The 19,875-nt window shown below is 42.2% G+C and overlaps 1 protein-coding gene across 1 annotated transcript; it reads right to left on the bottom strand.

The window, feature by feature from the left end:
- Window positions 1-3,522: 3,522 nt before the first annotated feature.
- Window positions 3,523-18,931, bottom strand: LOC136836183 (uncharacterized). The gene is made up of 3 exons (XM_067100181.1): window positions 18,700-18,931; window positions 18,348-18,549; window positions 3,523-3,802 (listed from the first exon to the last, which is right to left on the bottom strand). The coding sequence occupies exons 1-3, from the start codon at window positions 18,929-18,931 to the stop codon at window positions 3,523-3,525; spliced, it is 714 nt and encodes a 237-aa protein (XP_066956282.1).
- Window positions 18,932-19,875: the final 944 nt, after the last annotated feature.

The raw sequence follows: 19,875 nt of genomic DNA, 5'->3' as shown, positions 1-19,875 counted from the left end.
ATGTGGTTTCCCCTTTAGGCCTAATCCACAACTATATGGCATTGATTTAAATTTTTTTATGTGTTAAGATGGTCACAGCTGCATAGCGTTATTCAATTGAATTCGCCCTGCAGAAGTTATGATTACTTTAATTATGATTCTTCTTGGGAGAATGTCAAAATTGCCATTTATTCCCTTGAATAAATTTCCAGTTTTCTGAATACTTATTTTGATGTATTTCCCAGTTTCTATGAAAAAATACGTTGATGTGATTGTTTTGCTCCACAGAAGAAGTTTTTTTATTATATTAACTATAGCAATGAGTTTGTATAAATTAGTACATTAATATTTAAAGTAGTAAAACACCTTTTTCGCAAATTTTAATTCACATCTCTATAAAAATTAAATGACGTCTGATTGCAGTGTTGTCAAACTTCTTCCTGTGGAGAATGTATATGTTATTTCCTTGTTGTAAGGGCACATGCCAGTAGTTTGCTTGCCTTCTGACGAAACCCTTTTTTTGTATGTTAGTTACGATTAAATTACTTTAATGTTTGTGTTTTAGTTGATGCTTGTTACGTAACCCCAGTTTTGTAGATGTGACAACTGTGTGCCATCCAATATACCTCCTATTTTCTTCCAGGGTGGGAACATGAAGCTCGCCTGTTTCGCAGCATACCCAGAAAGGCAAGTTAGAGAAGAAGTTCTCAAAATCCAGCCCCATCACCCGTGAACTGTCGTCGTGGGATTGGCAGGTAATTTACAAGAATATTCCTGAAATCCCCTTTTTTTTTTTGCCATTTATGTTTTCCCTCTATCGAAGTAACGTAACGTTTTAATAATTTTGCAGTAATATGTTAATGTTTTTCTTGCTTCTTAATGTAACTTGATGATTGTTGTGTCCTTTTTAAATATTAATTATATGTGTTAAACTTTTAAATATGCGTATTTGTGAACCCGTGTGGCATCACCCAAAAAGAATTGGTGCAGGAAATATAGTTGATTGTTTCTCAACTGCACTTTGTTGGAAAGAATATAATGCTTTTGACTTCATGGTACATTTAACTGTTAGTAAACCTCAGCACTGTAACTTGGTCTCATTCAAAGTTAGCAGGAGGGCTTAAGGCTGAATGAAATCGTACCGAATACCAAAACTTTAAAGTTTCACCACACCCTATATGAATCCATTGAAACCCGAATGCCTCTTCCCTTGACCTCCCACCATCTCCACCAGTGTTGACAATCCCTGTGCATTCTTCTGGTAATTCTAACCCTGGTCACAATCTACACTGTTATGGACTCTGTTACTGACTTCCACCAAGTGAAATTCATATGTATCGCAGTCCATTAGACTCATCGTTTTATTTAATAGCTTGAAACCTTATGACTTGGTGCAAAGGCTTAAGCTTCATGTTACAGTTGATCACAAGTACTTTGAAGCTTGCAAATAGCTTGAAACCTTATGGCTTGGTGCAAAGGCTTAAACTTGATGTTACAGTTGATCATAAGTACTTCGAAGCTTGCAAATAGCTTGAAATCTTATGGCTTGGTGCAAAGGCTCAAGCTTGATGTTACAGTTAATCATAAGTACTTTGAAGCTTGCAGATAGCTTGAAACCTTAAGGCTAGGTGCAAAGGCTCAAGTTTGATGTTACAGTTGATCATAAGTACTTTGAAGTTACATTAATTTCAGACAGTGATGCTGCTAATCACTTTGAGGAAAGAGCAGATTTTGAGTTCCCTAGTGTCATGTATAAGGGAAAAGAATTTTTATCCCAAAACTGATGTATGGCTGACTTTGTTATCAAAAAGAAATGCTCCATCTTTAATGTGGCACATTGCTCACTCATTGAAGGATAGATAGTCTAGCTTTAAAAAGTGCATCCGTGTTGCTCCAAAAGATCATCGCCATCTTGTCCCAGAACATTAAATACTTTGGTAAGAATTTGGGTCAAGGCAAGTAATGATGTACAGATGGTTTTGCTGTCTAACATCAAAACTTCTCCAGACGGAGTTCCTCATTAGATGGTGGGTATCGTTCAGCCAGCACTCGGCTAGGCCCGAGTTCGAATCTCCGACCGGCCAAAGAGGAATTAGAGGAATTTATATCTGGTGATAAAAATTCATTTCTCGGTATAATGTGGTTCGGATTCCACAATAAGCTGTAGGTCCCGTTGCTAGGTAACCACCGGTCATAAATAACACTTAACTGGCTGAGGAGAATGCACTGCTATAACCGTTAACTAACAACGCACACCTCAGACATTAAAGAAACACTCATTCATCACTAAAATCAGATTGGCAATGACCTTCAGATATCCTGGAAATTGCTAAATACAGAGTATATGAGCATATAGGTAAACCTGAACAAAAGCTCATATAATGCAGGCTAAAACCCCTGTACCAACATTTGCCTCTGTTATCAAAATCTTTTAAGAAATGTACTTCACTTACTTCAATTACCTAGAATTGTTGTCTTCATATAAGAGCCCTATCTCAGAATTGTACCTCTTGGGAATATATATTTAAAACCTCTCAGCCACTCCAACAGACTCTTTTTAAGACTGCATCTGGGAATATATATTAAAACTCCTCAGCCACTCTAACAGACTTTTAAGACTGCATCTTGGGAATGATATTAAAAAACCTCTCAGCCACTCCAACAGACTCTTTTTAAGACTACATCATGGGAATATATATTAAAAACCTCTCAGTCACTCCAACAGACTCTTTTTAAGAATGCATCTTGGTAATATATACTTAAAACCTCTCAGCAACTATAACAGACTCATTTTAAGACTGCATCTTGGGAATATATATTAAAAACCTCTCAGCCACTCTAGCAGACTCTTTTTAAGACTGCATCTTGGGAATATATATTAAAAACCTCTCAGCCACTCCAGCAGACTCCTTTAAGACTGTGTCTGGGAATATATATTAAAACCTCTCAGCCACTCCACAGACTCTTTTAAGACTGCATCTTGGGAATATATATTTAAAAACCTCAGCTACTCCAACAGACTCTTTTGACTGCATCTTGGGAATGTATATTAAAACCTCTCAGTCACCCAAAAGACTCTTTTAAGACTGCATCCTGGCAATATATATTAAAAACCTCTCAGCCACTCCAACAGACTCATTTTAAGACTGGGTGTCTTGGGAATATAATAATAAAAACCTCAGCAGCCACTTAATAGACTCATTTTTAAGACTGCATCTTGGGGAATATATATTAAAACCTCTCAGCCTGGGAGACTTTTTAAGACTGGGTGTCTTGGGAATATATATTAAAAACCTCTCAGCCACTCCAACAGACTCTCCTTTTTTAAGACTGTGTCTTGGGGATATATATTAAAACTCCTCTCAGCCACCCAACAGACTCTTTTTAAGACTACATCTGGGAATATGAGGAACAATCTAATAAGTAATGAGAAGATGCCAGGAGAGAGACTATTTATTTCATAAGCTTACACAACTTTGCTCCTTCAAAATAATTGCCTCTGCAGCTACACACTTCTGCATGTCTCTCCCAATCCTGAAGACCTCAAAGTCCTTTCAGTAGTCCTTCAGGTAACTTCAATGCCTCTTCAGCTCCTCTGTTGACTGGAATCTGGTTCCCATGAGGGGCTGTCTTTCGCATTGGAACCAAGTCGCAGGCCAGGTCAGGGGCTGTAGGGTGGGTGATGTACCACTTCATTCCCTGTTGGCCATCCAGGTGGTCACCAGCTTCTTTGACTCTTGTGGTATGGGGCATTGTCCTAGTGGAACCACCACTGACCACTCTTCCACTGCTGAGGCCTCTTCTTCTCATCTTCTCCCTGAACCTTTTCAGAACAGTAAGGTAATATTCCTTATTGACGGTTTGACCCTGAGGAACCCATTCAATGTGAATGAGCCCCTGGGAGTCAAAGAAAGGAATAACCATGGCCTTCTCTTGCGACCTGCTCATCTTTGTCTTTTTGGGTCTGGGGGAGGTCACGTGCTTCCACTGAGCACTCTGATGTTTGCTCAGGTCATAGGTGAACACCAACTCTCGTCGTAAGTCACTACTTTATTCAGGGAAACCTGAATCAGTCATCATTTCTGAGAACGTCAAAAACATTCCACACGAAACTGCCTCTGGTCGTCTTGGCACGAACTTCTGGCACAGACTTTGTGAAGCTCAGATCTCGGTCAGAACTGTCTCTACTGTGCCAATACCAATACCAGCAGCTTCAGATAGCATCATCACAGATATTTAACGGTCTCTTGGCATCACTAACTTTACTTCTTCCTCAATGTTTTCTCCTTGCGAGCACTTTCTTCGGTGCTCCAGATCTGGGCCCATCCTCTCAACCTGTTCATTTCGTCGTGAAAATCTATTAAACCACCGATAGAACCCTGCATGGATCATTTGTTCATCCCCATAGGCCTCCGTAAGTAATATCCATAAGGTTCTGTTTGGTTTTCAAGTTTAATACAAATTGATGGCGTAATGTTGTTCCTGTTTCGCATTTTGACAAGTGTTCACAGATCAAAACGGATCAGACTGGTTCCACTACATTCACCACTGCGCTCAGACCTACAAATATAAAGCTGCTAGTTTGTCATTTTATAGAATGTATGTACAGTATGTGTATTTCATCATGAAGTAGTATTTCGATCAAATCATGTTTAGTGTCTCGCCTGACATTTTCTCATTACTATTGGAAAATACCTCGTATATATTAAAACCTTCTCAGCCACTTCTAACAGACTCTTAAGAATGCATCTTGAAATATATATTAAAACTCACACCTAACATACCCTTCTTTTAAGACTGCGTCTGGGAATATATATATTAAAACCTTCTAGCCACTACAACAGACTCCATTTAAGACTGCGCCTTGGGAATATATATTAAAAAACCTTCACTCCTAATAGACTCTTTTAAGACTGCATCTTGAGAATATATATTAAAAACCTCTCTCAGCCACCCAACAGACTCTTTTTAAGACTGCATCTGGGAATATAAGTTAACACCCTATCAGCCACTCAACAGAACCTTCCAGCCACCAAAAGACTCTTTTTAAGACTGCATCTTGAATATATATTAAAAACTCTGAGCCACTCTAATGGATTCTTAAGATCAAGGCCTTAGATTATATATTAAAAACCCTTCAGCCACTCCAACGGACCTTTTAAGACTGCATCTTGGGAATATATATTACAAAAACCCTCTCAGCCATTCTAACAGATCATTTTTAAGACTGCGTCTTGGGAATATATATTAAAACCTCACAGTCACTCCAAGAGACTCTTTTTAGACTGCATCTTGGGAATATACATTAAAACCTCTCAGCCACTCCAACAGACTCTTTTTAAGACTGTGTCTTGGGAATATATATTAAAAACCTCTCAGCAACTCCAACAGACTCTTTTTAAGACTGCGTCTTGGGAATGTATATTAAAAACCCCTCAGCCACTCCAAGAGACTCATTTTTAAGACTGCATCCTGGCAATATATATTAAAACCTCTAGTTTACCCAACAGACTCACTTTAATAACAAGGCCTTGGCACATATTAAAAGCTTCAGCCACTCCAAAAGACTCATTTTAAGACTGGGCTTTGGGAATATATATATTAAAACCTCTCACACTCCAACAGACTCTTTTTGAGACTGCATCTTGGGAATATATATTAAAACCTCTCAGCCACTCCAACAGACTCTTTAAGATTGCATCTTGAAATATATATTAAAACCTCAGCCACTCCAACAGAATCTTTTTTAAGACTGCATCTTGGGAATATACTTTAAAACCTCTCAGCCACCTTAACAGACTCTTTTAAGACTGCATCTTTGTGAACACATAATAAACCTCCAGCCAATCTAACAGACCTTTTTAAGACCGTGTCTCAGAATATATATTAAAACCTCTCAGCCACCTAACAGACTCTTTTTAAGATCAAGCGCCTTGGGAATATATATTAAAAACCTCTCTCAGCCACTCCAACAGACTCCTTTTAAGACTGCATCTTGGCACATATATTAAAACTCCTCAGCCACTCCAACAGACTCTCATCTGTCATCAGTTAAGATAAACAAGCGCTTTGTTTTGATTCACGTGTTGACAAGTCGGGAATAGCAATCGAGTAGTAAGACTTTGTCTCATATGAGAAGAAGACGAATGATTTTACAATGTTACATATATCATTCTGATTGCATTCCATATGATTTTCTGGTAAAGACATGTACCTTTTGAGAGATATGGACAAGTGTTGCACTGAAGCACTTGGCAATTGCGTCATGTTTAAGATTACATTGCTCTGGTCACATATAGTTCTAATCCTGTCCCATATAATTTTTTTTTTTTTGTTCAAGTCACATACGCCTTTTTGAGGGTAAAAGCACGTCTCGATTGATTATGTCACCTTCCTCTTCTAGAATTTTCTCTTGCTTCTCGTTCCCAAAATGAAATTAATAACATCATCTGATTGTTTCATTTCCTGCTGAAATCCTAAAGTTTGTTCTTTCTGCTTTCAGAGACCATTAGCATTGGTTCCCTCTCTCTCTTTCTTCAAAAGAGAGAAATTTTAATGTAAAATATTTGTGGTCATTGATATTAAACTTAGCTTTTGAGATCTGAATGCAGGAAAAGTGTATACATTTGGTGACAGCGCCATGCAAAAAAAAGTGTTTTGTGAATCTAAAGCAGCTGCATTTCAAGTGATTTTGCAAAAGTTTTCACAAGCTTGTGTAAGGTAAAGTAAATTTTACTTATTATTACCATGGTATGATAAGGTATATTGAGATAATTTTTGCCTTAGTGAAATTATTACTGGTAAATCTTTTGTGTATTTTTGAGTGTTATTGTGTTTGTAATCTCCTGATTTTTCACATTTTATATGTATGATTTAACATTTATTTACTTAGCATTTTAAATATTTCTTGATAACTTAACATTGCATACTTGATTTAATTTTCATTTTTTAAGATTTTCTTTTCAAATCTTGTGTAATTCTTAATAGTTTAAATTTTGCTAGATTAATTTAATTTCTTGATAAATTAAAGTTTTTGTGATTTAGTTTTGTATATTAATTCAACTCAAGAATTAATTAATTTTGTGTTGTTTTCAAGTAAGAGTAAATTTTTTTCAGATTGTGAATTCTAATTATAAACTTTGAATTTAAAAATAAATTTTTGTATTTAAAATTTTTTAAAAACAGTGTTTCATTTATTGACCACCAGTGAATATGATTAGTTGTGTGCATAAGGCAAAGTGATAAACATGTTTTGTTCCTTTAGTTTTGTTGAAGTGAATTAAGACCAGGGAATCAGTTAAAGTTATTTGATGGAGTGATGTCCTTTTACTCTAGTATATTTCTTGTTTAATTGTTGATACTTCACACTTGTTTTGATAAACTTAGTTTGATTTTTCATGTGATCAATAAAGCATTTTAAGGGATCACTATCACCTTTAGAGTACTCAGTCATAATTTTTTATTGTCATGAGAGTTCAGGTATCTGGCTGAAGTGAGGTAAATTTTTGAATTCTGTGATTAGTTGTGTAATAACCAGGTACTTGGAACACTTATGACAATATATATATATATATATATATATATATATATATATATATATATATATATATATATATATATATATATATATATTATCTACATTGTTGCATCTTTAAGGTTGAAATACAGCAAGTTGACTCTCAATAATTATTTATAAAAAACATTTATTAAAACCCTAATTAAAAACATTACAACATTATTTCATTTAAAATGTTAACTTATTTAAAATATGAGAAACACCATGACACGAAAAGGACCTACCCAGGCGGGAGCTAAAACGAAAATGAAGCTGAAACTACAGTTTGCTTGTAAGGTGATGAATATTCTTTATTGCATTGTAAAGTATCATTTACAGAAATTCCGAGATGCTGCATTATTCAAAATGAAGTTAACTGGCATATTTTAGATTTGCTCTAACACCAGTTATTTTGATTACAAAGATCCATTCTAGATGCCCACTGTACGTTATAGACTAAAAACGGGAACAGAAGATCCAACGTTGACAACAGCCGAGATGACTGATGTTTCTGTTTTCAAGCCCGCGACTCTAATAGGCTACCGTTCAGAACATTCCTCTTTCACAGATCAAAAGACGCACACCACCAAGGTCACTGAGCGGGTATTGGTCTAGGTATGTAGGCTACCGTTACACGGCGGTGAGGTTAGGAAAACTCCCGGTTGATGTGTTTCTTCACATCAATCATTTGTGAATGATGTGCCAAGCGATTACGCAATATTAAGAAGCTTATCCAATAGCACAAATAAAAAGATTAAAATTATTACAGAAGCGACGTTACCGTTTTTCAACTAATCTCCTCTCAGATAAAAACAAGAAGTTTGATTAAACTAATGCGGGCGGGTGATTCAGCCGTGCATAAAGAGTTGGACGTGGCGATCAAATAAAAACTGGAAAGATGAGAAGCAACTGTAATAGTCAAAAATGAGAACGAGGGTACAGCCTGTAGCAATATATTACGCAAATTCCTTAAACTTACTCTCTATCACTGCAGCTGCGGAAGGTGGCCCCTAGAGATATTTCCATTTTATCCAGAGAATTTTCCACTACTAAGAATCCATACGTGAAGGGTAGAGAGAGGGAGCACTAAGGATTAAATTTTTGAAATCTGGAACACAAAACCTATCGACCTTGGCAAAATATATATATATATATATATATATATATATATATATATATATATATATGGTATATATATATATATATATATATATATGTATATATATATATATATATATGTATATATATATATATATATATATATATATATATATATAATTATACAAATTTTCGTTTCTTTGTCCTTGATCTTAGTTTAATGAAGAGTAACTTGTAGCCATTGCAGTGGCTTAAGATAATGACGATATAGTTTTGTATTTTTTTCGTGTCTGAAATAATGACGCATATGTTACAAAGGTCAGGTAAAGACCACTTGATTTCGATAACTGGGTAAGTTTTGTATCTTTGTAAACATCACGACAGATGAAGTAAATGTGTTCCATATCATTCTCTTGGCTAATGATTTTGAGCCAACAACTTTTAAGTGAAATGCAACAGGCAATATCATAACTGAGCCGATAACGGATGACCACTTTACAGTCAGTCCTATATAATTATCGTCCATAATGCTGTAATCAGTCGTTCTGATGGGAGAGTCCAAAAAGCCATGGACCTGCATAACAAACTTCCAAAGATGTAAAAAAAAGAGTAAAGTAATTTGACTCGAAATGATATACAAATTAATGATAAAAAAAAGTTTGAAAATAAGCAAATTACTAACAAATAATATAAGAGCAAACCCTGTTCTCTCTATTTTACATTATCCGAGAGCAACTCTGTAGCGTACGCGGTGGGCCACTGATCCAGTTTGGGACTGACACCTCAGCTTTGAAAAAATTATACCTTAGTTTAACCAGACCACTGAGCTGATTAACAGCTCTCCTAGAGAGGGCTGGCCCGAAGGATTAGATTTATTTTACGTGGCTAAGAACCAATTGGTTACCTAGCAACGGGATCTACGGCTCATTGTGGAATCCGAACCACATTATAGCGAGAACTGAATTTCTATCACTAGAAATAAATTCCTCTTATTCTTCATTGGCCGGTCGGAGATTCGAACTCGCGGCCAGCAGGGTGCTAGCTGAGAACGGAACCCACGTTCACTCAAAGTGGAACTACCTCAGCTTTGAATTTTGACGTTTTCATTCGTTGCAGTATAAACTCCGATTATTTTCTTGTTTGAACACAATAATTTACCTTTTAAAATGCGTCTTGTCGAAGAATGTAGATTAGGCTATCCATGCATCTGAAGCGCTTTTGCTTTGTGTAGCCTACGCTTGTGCCTGCGCTTTACATTTGCTTAATTATTTATTCGTTCTTTCCTAATACTGGAAGTTTTAAGTTTGAAGTTGTTATTTTGCATAACGTAATTGTGAAAACTTCATAAACTGCTTGTTTTTTTATTATGATTTACTGATCAACAATCTATTACCGTGAGCATAGCAATTTCCTAATACACAAGTCCTGCCTATGAGGAATATAGCCTATTTCACATATAGAAAATATTAGAAATTCACAAAAGGACAAGTTCAGATGTCACTTGCAGAACCTGTTCCATACTACATAAATTTACCTCCAGAAGTGCTGTTTAAAATTCATCTTACTGATGCTTACTAAGATCTGGTATTGTTAAAACTCAACTCTCCCTTTCATGATATTTTTAGGAAGAATTGTGCTATATAATTATATTAAATTTTGTTAAAATCCTGTTAAAAATCTGTCACTGTGCTTTCTTGCCTTCAGCGTTAGGTAGTCGTCATTCCAAGCTGTTTTTTTTAAGTAGGGGAGCCGTCTGCATATCTCATAATTTAATACTGCTCTCCAGCACCATTTTCATTGCTCGTCTTGCATTTTGGTCACTTCTGATATTCATTGAGTTCAAATAACTTTTATATGGCGATCAGGTGGGAAAACTCCCGGGCAATTTACCTTCTTCATAACATCAGCCTTGTGAATAATGTGCCCAGCGATCATACACTACTAGGAAGCTTATCCAAAAGCACAAATGAAAGCAAGTGAAAAGGTCACAGGAGCAAAATACTGTTTTCCGACCATTCTTCACTGAAATGGAAACAAACTTTTTTAGCAAGCCAAGCGGCACTTTTCACCGAAATTAATATCTTTCATATAATTCCAAAATATGAGAAAAATGTAGAAACGACGAGGCACCAGTGTTCGGCGAAATATGTATGTAAAAGATTCTCATTTTTAAGAATTTAGGTCGCGTGCTTTTGCCTTGGTGCGTGGTTGTTATGGTTCTAATGGACATTATTTTTTTTTTTTACATGGGTTCATTTCCTTCCTTCTTTTCATCACGCTTAATAATATCATATTTTTGGACATAAGAGTTCATCCCAACTTAGTGCCCTCTTTAGAATTCCCATTTTTACACATCCTGAAATCTTATAACAAACAATGGAAGAAAAAAAGCTGTTTACGATAAATCAAATACCTGGCTAATTTTGTTGAAGTGAGAGCTCAGTGAAAGGTCCTCTTCAGATGATTTTATCGAGTAAACTAAAATAATATATATATATATATATATATATATATATATATATATATATATATATATATATATATATAATATATAAAATAAATCTATAAGATTTTCAAACAACAGCAAACTTTCTAGAAATGACCGAAAAATAAAGTTTTTTTGTGCATTCAGAGATAAAAGTGAGAGCAGAAATAGGCTGGGTATTCTTATGTTGCTTACTGTCGCCTGTTGTCAACATTTTCTATTAATAATGTTCCTGAGATGGTGCCATGGCTAACGTCCTAAGAAAGTGCTTCCGAAACCGAAATGGAACTTTGGAAGTCAAAATGATGGTAATATTTTCAGGCACAGTTTCCTGATCTTCTAGGAAACAAAGCCAACTAATTGACTCTCTCAAATTTGAGAAACTATATTGATATGTTAATTTCATGCTTATGTGTTTAGTTTGAAGATACATTCGTTTATTAAGACATTAGAAAAAGGCTATTAATTTTGATTATGCCCGAAAGTACTTACTCGATCATGATTTTTTAGAGCTTTCACAGACTGCCCCAGTTACCCAGGATTGCGTAACGCAAGGTCTACTTAAGGTAATGAGAGAGAGAGATGGCAGACCTTGTATGTGGATTTTCACTTTGTGCGATCGCAACTCCATGTGGCTTGACAGGGGAGTCTCTTCCTTAGAACGGCGCCTTCCTTCCAGCTAATGCTCGAATAAATTCCTTTGAATTGCAGCATTGAATTCTCCTTTCTGCTTGTGACGACCAAGGGGATACGGTATTAGGATTCCTTCTGTCTGTCAGAAATATGGTGAATAAGATTTTATATTTTATCTACCAAGTGTTATAATCGTAGGCTACCAATTTTAGAGCCCAAGGACGCTACCACTGTAAAGTCACCACATCGGCGCCAGGATAGTGTTTAGGCGGCGCCATTAATTAAATCTCCGCTGAGCTTGTTTTCTTTGGTGACTTCCCATTTTCTTCAAGCTCAATTAGTCACACTTTAAAACGTGCCAGGTCACGCATTTTTAATCATTTTACTTTATGGTATTTATACGTATGTCACACATTGTGTATCACATGTTTCTTCATTCACAGGCATCAAGACTGTATCCATATTGTAGCTCTGTATGTTTTGTATTGTAATTTGTACTCGTTCACTGCATATTATTGTTTATTGTTTCGACCTCAGGTCACAGTCAATTCCATTGTCTCTCACGGCCCGGCGTCAGTCGGCCGCAATATAAGAAAAACTGCCTGGATCTGTAATAAAGTAGCAGTAACTTTTACCTGCTCGTTTCTTTGACACCTTACAGTGGTGACCCCGGGTATCCCGGAGCCATTGGCGGACTCACACGGCGACTCAGTCTTGGCTCCAGGATTTCTCCAAAACGCTCTTAGCGGCCTAAACACGGCGCTGTAACCAGCGTTTGAGCGTGCTGACTCTCGTCGGCATACCCCACCAGCGTCACTAGCGGAACCCACGGCGCACGAAAGTGCGTACTGTTATGATATCCCACTCCAGTAAGGGGTCAAAGGAAGCGAGCATGGGCGCGGATATCCCCTCCTTCATGCAGTTAAACGCGGACCCCGCTGGACGGACTCGAGGTTTACCTACCTCCCATCACAGCCGCCCCGCCCCGCATCGAGGCCCTCCCGCAACTCCACACCAGCGCCCGAACACACGACGGCGGGCAACACAATCGCGGGCCGCCCTCACCGTAAAGCTGCGCCCCGTTTCGCGGGAACCCATCGATGTGGCTGCGCGGGGTGGAGAGCCACTTCAGAATCGCGGACCTCACGGACGAAATCCTACAGGCCGACACAGTGCTCAACGCCCTTCGGAGGACGTGTACAGAAAACTCATCTCGCGAGTACCCAAACACACACCCTCACATACAGCACCACAAAAAAGTTCCTCCTCGAAGCTTGCTCCCTGCCCATCGCCGAGCGGGCCGCCCGTGCTATCGACCTTGCCAATAATCCACGCCCGACCTCAATCCAAGAGGCGGCAGGGCATGGTCGTAGATCTCCTGTCAATACCAGACTTGGGTGGCACAAACAAGCGGCAGGAGATAAGCTTCATCGGGAAATCTACCTTCGCCAACTCCTCCCGGAGGTCGCAACCAGATCGCTCACCCCTACACCATGCCTGTCGAGGACCTCAGAGGCGGCACAACACCTCACAGACTCCGTCAAGGCCTCACAGTGGCTAAAACCGGCCACACAGCCGGTCAGCTCCGTCCAGCCTGAAGAGGGCGTGAGCAGCCCCCAACGCCATCGCCAACAGGCGTCCACGAACCACAGCAGAGCGGAGGTCCCGGGCTTCTGTCGCTACCACAAGTGGTTCGGAAAGGACGCCCGAAACTGCCTGCCGCCCTGCTCGTTCAACCGTTCAAAAAACGGGGGTGGCGGCGGCCAGCAGGACAGGCCGCCATGGCAGCCGAAAGAACCCAGGGCCTCAAAAACAGTAGGTTTTTACGTCCCGCGACACCGTCTCGGCAGGATGATGCTGGTCGACACAGGAGCCTTTAAGTCGGTCTTCCCAGCATCCAGAGAGGACGCAACCAGACACCAGACCCGGCCGCTTTCCTGACGGCCGCCAGCGGAACCCCATCCTCTCCCTACGGCACCAGGCTCCTGTCGATCTCCATCCTTGGCCAGAGTTACTCCTGGGACTTCATCGTCGCGGACGTAGGAACCCCACTCCTGGGGCCGATTTTCTGGCGCACTTCGGCCTGCTAGTCGGCGTGGGGCAAAGCGCCTCCTCGATACCGACTCCTGCGGTCTCTCCCGTTAACGGCGGGACCCAGACCCACCATCAGCGCCGTCGCCCCACCAGTATGCACACCTTCTGTCGGAGTTCCTGAGGTATTTAAGCCCGAGCCGCCAAGTCCCGGGGCCCCAGCCAAGCACGGCATATACCACCATATAGTGACTAAAGGCCCCCGACACATGAAGTTCGCAGGCTTCCCCCTCAGCACCTTCAGGAGGCGAAAAAGCATTCGCGGAGATGGAACAGATGGGCATCTGCAGGAAAGCCTCCAGTCCATGGGCCTCCCCCTCCACATGGTGCAGAAACCGGACGGCTCCTGGAGACCCTGCGGCGACTACAGGCGGCTCAACATTGCAACAGAGCCCGACCACTACCCTCTACCCAACATGCAAGACCCACGGCCTCCTTTCACGGGGCCAAAATATTCACTAAATTGGACCTTCTTAAATCTTATTTCCAGGTACCTGTTGCGCCAGAGGACATACCAAAGACAGCCATCATCACGCCCTTCGGGTCCTATGTGTTCGCCTTCTCCACCTTCCGGGCTGAGGAACGCCGGGGCCACCTTCCAGCGGCTCATGGACAGCATCCTGGGGACCTAAAATTCTCTGCGTCTGCTACGTCGACGACATTCTCATATTTTCCAGGTCTCAGCGAACACCAGAGACACATCAAAGCAGTCCTCCAGCGCCCAAGAAAACGGCCTCGTCGTCCGTTTCAACAAGTGTACCTTGGCGTCCAGAAAGCAGAATTCCTGGGTCACGAGGTGTCTCCGACAGGCGTCCGCCCTCTTACATCGAAAGTGGCAGCCGTAGCCAAGTTCCCGACACCCACCTCCATCAAGGCCGTCCAGGAGTTCCTTGGGATGGTAAACTTCACAGGCGGTTCATCCCGGGATCGACACCACGGCCCCTGACGGAAGTCCTAAAAGGTCAACCAAGTCCCTGTCTTGGGGACCCAGCCAGCAGCAGGCCTTTTCCCTGACGAAGGCCGCCCTCACCAAGGCAACGCCTTGGCACACCAGGATCCCAAGGCTCCTCCAGCTGACGACAGACGCCAGTAACGTTGCCTGCGGTGCTGTTCTGGAGCAAATCATCAACGGCGCCCCCAGCCCATCGCCTTCTTCAGCAAGAAGTTCAGTCCCGCAGAGACCCAGAACATCACCTTCGACAGGGAACTCTGCGCGATGTACCGCGCAGTTCGGCACTTCAAGTTCCTCCTGGAGGGCGCCCTTCACAATCTTCACAGACCACCAGCCACTGGTTCACGCCTTTCACGAAGCAGGGGGCGCATGGTCTTCAGACAGCAGCGCCACCTCTCAGCCATAGCCGAATTTACCTGTTCCGTCAGGTACCTCCCGGCAAGAAAAATCCGTAGCAGACGCCCTCTCCAGAGTCGAGTTGAACGCAGTGCAGCTTGGTGTAGATTACCAGGACCTTGCCAGAGAACAGGGCGCTGACCCAGAAAACCCCAGCATACCCGCACCGCCATCACATCCCTCAAGTGGCGGGCGTGACCTCGCCCCGGAGGCCCCAGCCTGCTCTGTGACATCAGCACAGGCCAGCCCGCCCTTTGGTTCCAGCCTCACGCCGCCAGGTATTCGACATCATTCACGGCCTCTCACACCCCTCCCGGCAGGACCACGGCCAAACTGCTTTCAAAAAGTTCGTCTGGCACGGGTGCAAGGACGCCACAGCCTGGGCAAAACAGTGCCTGCAGTGCCAGACCAGTAAAGTGGGTCGTCACACGCAGTTGGGGTAGGCGAGTTCCCACAGCCAGGGCGCCGCCGGCCACATCCACATCGGCGTCGTGGGCCCCTTCCCCATCAGGCGGATCAGATACCTCCAAACGGTGGTAGACCGTTCGACGAGGTGGCTGAAGCCACACCCATGCAAGAAGCCACCGCCAGCGCGTGCGCTGAGGCCCTGCTCTCCAGTTGGGTTAGCCGCCGGCGTCCCGGACCACATCACAACCGACAGGGGCCCCGCTTTCCTCTCCGAGTTGTGGTCTGCCCTGGCTCAACTGCTGGGAACCCGCACCACACCACCACAGCGTACAACCCAGCGGCCAACGGCCTGGTTGAACAGTTCCACAGGTCGCCAAAGTCATCCCTCATGGCCCGCTGCACCGCCGAGGACTGGAAACATCAGCTGCCGTGGGTCCTCCTCGGGTTGAGACCGCCCCAGAGCCGACGGCACCCCATCCGCAGCTGAACAAACCTGGCGGGGAACCCCTCGTGGTGCCGGAGAGCTCGTGACGGATGAACGCCCTCCCCATCACTGCAGAGGCTCCGCGGCGTGGCGGCAAGTTAAGCCCCACAGCGCTCGCCACATCGACAAAGCAACCACCTTCATGCCGCCACAGCTGTCATCCGCCACCCGTCTTCGTCAGAGTCGACGCCGTCCGTCCACCACTAACTAAGCCCTACAGGGGACCCTTCGCGTGCTGGAGCGGAACAGCAAGGCGTTCAGCTGGCACTCCCAGGCAAGAACGACTGGGTTTCCATAGACCGGCTAAAGCCCGCCTTCCTGTCGGAGAGTCCGGCAGCGACGCAGCAGCCCCTTCCGCCCAAACGCACTCCAGCACGCCCTCACCCCAGAAGCGCCGCCCAGGAAGGAACGCCCAAACAGCAGCCTCACAGGCGGGAGGCCCCTCAGTTATCTTCAAGGAGCCGCGGCACCCTTCAGCGTCCCAGCAGGTACAGGGATTAATCAGACGCGTCCCTCATCTTGGGGGGGGAGTATTTGTAAAGTCACCACATCGGCGCCAGGATAGTGTTTAGGCGGCGCCATTAATTAAGTCTCCGCTGAGCTTGTTTTTTCTTTGGTGACTTCCCGTTTTCTTCAAGCTCAATTAGTCACACCTAAAACGTGCCAGGTCACGCATTTTTAATCATTTTTACTTTATGGTATTTATACGTATGTCACACATTGTGTATCACATGTTTCTTCATTCACAGGCATCAAGACTGTATCCATATTGTAGCTCTGTATGTTTTGTATTGTAATTTGTACTCGTTCACTGCATATTATTGTTTATTGTTTCGACCTCAGGTCACAGTCAATTCCATTGTCTCTCACGGCCCGGCGTCAGTCGGCCGCAATATAAGCTGCCTGGATCTGTAATAAAGTAGCAGTAACTTTTACCTGCTCGTTTCTTTGACACCTTACACCACCACAGAGATTCTCTTCATCATTGTGTGGCATGATGCTTTGACTAGGATAGAACTGGTGGCAGTGATTGGTGCGATTTCTTTTTAGTGTGTTACCATAAAAGTTATGTAGGCTACCCTATATGTTAGTACGGCGACAGAGATAGCAAAACTCGTTGCATTGGCCAAGAAGATGGAACTGGAACAACAAAATATAGCAACAGAGGGAAAGGGAAGAGAAAAAACAAGCAAGAAGAAATGGCGAAGGCTAAAGACTGAAAGTTCATAGGAAGAAAATAGGATTGTTAAAATAGTTACATTTGACTAAAAATGAAAGAGAAAAACTGAACATCATCAGAAAATGGACACGAATAAATCATATAGACTACTGGATAGCTTAACTGGAAACGTAAAGGAACAAAGGCTCACGTAGGTTTCAGTGATCAAGAACTAGCTGATAATTTTCTTGAATTTTTTTTAAGGAGAAAAAAGGGAACATAATTGTCACTTGCACTGAAAGGCAGAATCCCATGAATAATGCACCAGAGACAAATGAAAGACTAAAGAAATTCAATAGAATAAGTAAGGATGAGGTTATCGTATTATTAAATGGGTAAAGAAAACAAATTGAGCAACTGATCCGATGCCAATATCTGAATTTGTTGGAGTGGAAATTTTTCATGTTTTAGCGGTATAATGGCGAATGTTATAAATGTTAGTATTCCTGAATGCAAGTTCGCTACATCCGTTTCTGCTTCTCGGATTTTCTCTTTCTTATTAAATAATTATAGCCTATCCGTATTTAACTATTTTATAGCCTTCCCATGCAATTCCAGGCTTTATCCTTCACCATTTGTCCTCTTTACATATTTTTGTCCTCATTAGTCTCGGGATTTCACCACTGAAGTAAGGTGCCAAGTCCTTAATGAAAATTATTTTGCATTTCTCTACTCTTCTTTCCCTCCGTTATCCATACGTTAAGGGGTCGGTTGCCTGATGCGCCTTCTCCACTGCCTTCTATCAAAGGCATCATCCTCCACCAAACCTCTTCTCTCCACATCTTCCTTCACTTTATCTCGCCATCTGATTCGCTGTCTCCCTCTCGATCTTCTTCCTCTAACAGGTTCTTCCCAAGTCCTCTTCACTCCCTCCTCGTCATCCATTCTTAACACATGCCCACACCACCTCAATCGTGACTCTCTTATCACCTCTGTTATCTTTACTAAGCCTGCTCTTCTTCTTATTTCATCATTTCCCAATCTCTCAAGCAGCGATATTCCCATAATCCACCTCAGCATTCTCATCTCTGCTCTCTCAAGCTTTACTTCTCTTTTCTTCTTAGAGCCTGTGTTTCTGATCCATAGATTAACACTGGTCTTATCACTGTGCTGTAGATCTTGACTTTTAGCTTGATTGGCATTTTCTTATCACATACAACTCCAGCTACATCCCTCCACTTCCCCAACGCCGCTGTTATCTTACTGTCCACTTCAGCCTCACATCCTTCCTCTTGGCTTAAAGTGGATCCTAAGTATTTAAACTTTTCCACCAGCTTTATAATCAGAGCCTCTTCTTTCTTGTACTACTATTCTGTCTCTAGCTTCCCTACTGCTCACTAAAACCTCTGTTTCATTCACATTTACCCTCAAGCCACCCCTCTCTAAAGACTCCTGCCACTCTCAACCCTTCTCTGTAGGTCCTCCTCATCTTCAGCAGTAATCACCAGATCATCAGCGTACAACAGCTCCCGCAGCACTTCATTCCTGATCTCTTCACTCAACACATCCATGACCAGCACAAACAAAAATGGGCTTAATGCTGACCCCTGGTGTAATCCAACACTAACTTCAAAGTTTTCTGTTTCCCCAACTGCTGTTATTACTTTTGTGCTCGTTCTCTGATATATCATCTTGACCTGAGACTAACCAACTTTTCTGGGGTTTTCCGCTTCCTCAAACACCAAAACATCACTCTTCTCTTGGGGTTCTATCGTATGCTTTCTCCAGGTTTATAAATGCACAATAAAGCTACTGGTTTCCCTCTAGCCTCTTTTCCTGTAGCTGTCTTACTATGAACATGGCATCCACCATCCCACTTTCTCTCATGAATCCCTACTGCTGTTTCCCGATCTTTACAATTTCTCTTAATCTCTCATCTAGTAGGCCTATCCCCTCTAAAACTTTCAATCCATGCTCTGTTAGTTTAATTCCTCTGTAGTTACCACACTCCATGACATCTCCCTTCTGCTTGTATGTATATGCCATTAGACTTGTAAGAGGTGCAAAAGAAACGAGCAGGTAAAAGTTACTGCTGGTTTATTACAGATTCAGGCAGTTTATATAGCGGCCGACTGGTGCTGAACCACGGAAGACAATGACATTGAGTGTGACCTGAGGTCAAAAACAATTAACAATAATATACGGCGAACAAGTACAATTTACAATACAAAAACATACAGAACTCCAATATGGGTGCAGTCTTGATGCCTGCGAATAAAGAAACATACGATACATAATTTATGACAGTTGAACAAATACATATAAAGTTGAAATGGTAGAAAATGCGTGACTTGGCATGTTAGGCGTGACGAATTGAGTGTGAAGAAAGTGGGAAGTCACCAAAGAAAACTTGCTCAGCGGAGACTTAATTAATGACGCCTTCGAAGCACTCCGCTGACGTCGATGTGGTGACTTTACAAATACTTCCCCCCCAAGACGTGGGACATGTCTGACTAATCTGTGTATCTGCTTGGACGCTGAAGGGTACCACGGCTTCTTGAGGACAACGGAGGGGCGGCCCGCGCGTGAGGCTGCTGGGCTGCTGGTGTGGGCGGGCCCTTCCTGGGACGGCCGC

Source organism: Macrobrachium rosenbergii, chromosome 56, assembly GCF_040412425.1.
Source record: "Macrobrachium rosenbergii isolate ZJJX-2024 chromosome 56, ASM4041242v1, whole genome shotgun sequence".
NCBI classification, from domain to species: Eukaryota; Metazoa; Arthropoda; class Malacostraca; order Decapoda; family Palaemonidae; genus Macrobrachium; species Macrobrachium rosenbergii.
The sequence above is the reverse complement of the archived record's forward strand: the minus strand, read 5'-3'. Positions and strand labels throughout refer to the sequence as shown.

What these genes read in the sequence shown, in the direction of transcription:
- LOC136836183 (XM_067100181.1), bottom strand. Translation starts at nt 18,931, where the DNA reads ATGATATATCAGAGAACGAGCACAAAAGTAATAACAGCAGTTGGGGAA. An exon ending in CCTACAGAGAAGGGTTGAGA is followed by an intron (nt 18,550 to 18,699) that starts GTGGCAGGAGTC and finishes TTAAATACTTAG; the next exon opens with GATCCACTTTAAGCCAAGAG. An exon ending in GCTCTAAGAAGAAAAGAGAA is followed by an intron (nt 3,803 to 18,347) that starts GTAAAGCTTGAG and finishes TGTTCTGAAAAG; the next exon opens with GTTCAGGGAGAAGATGAGAA.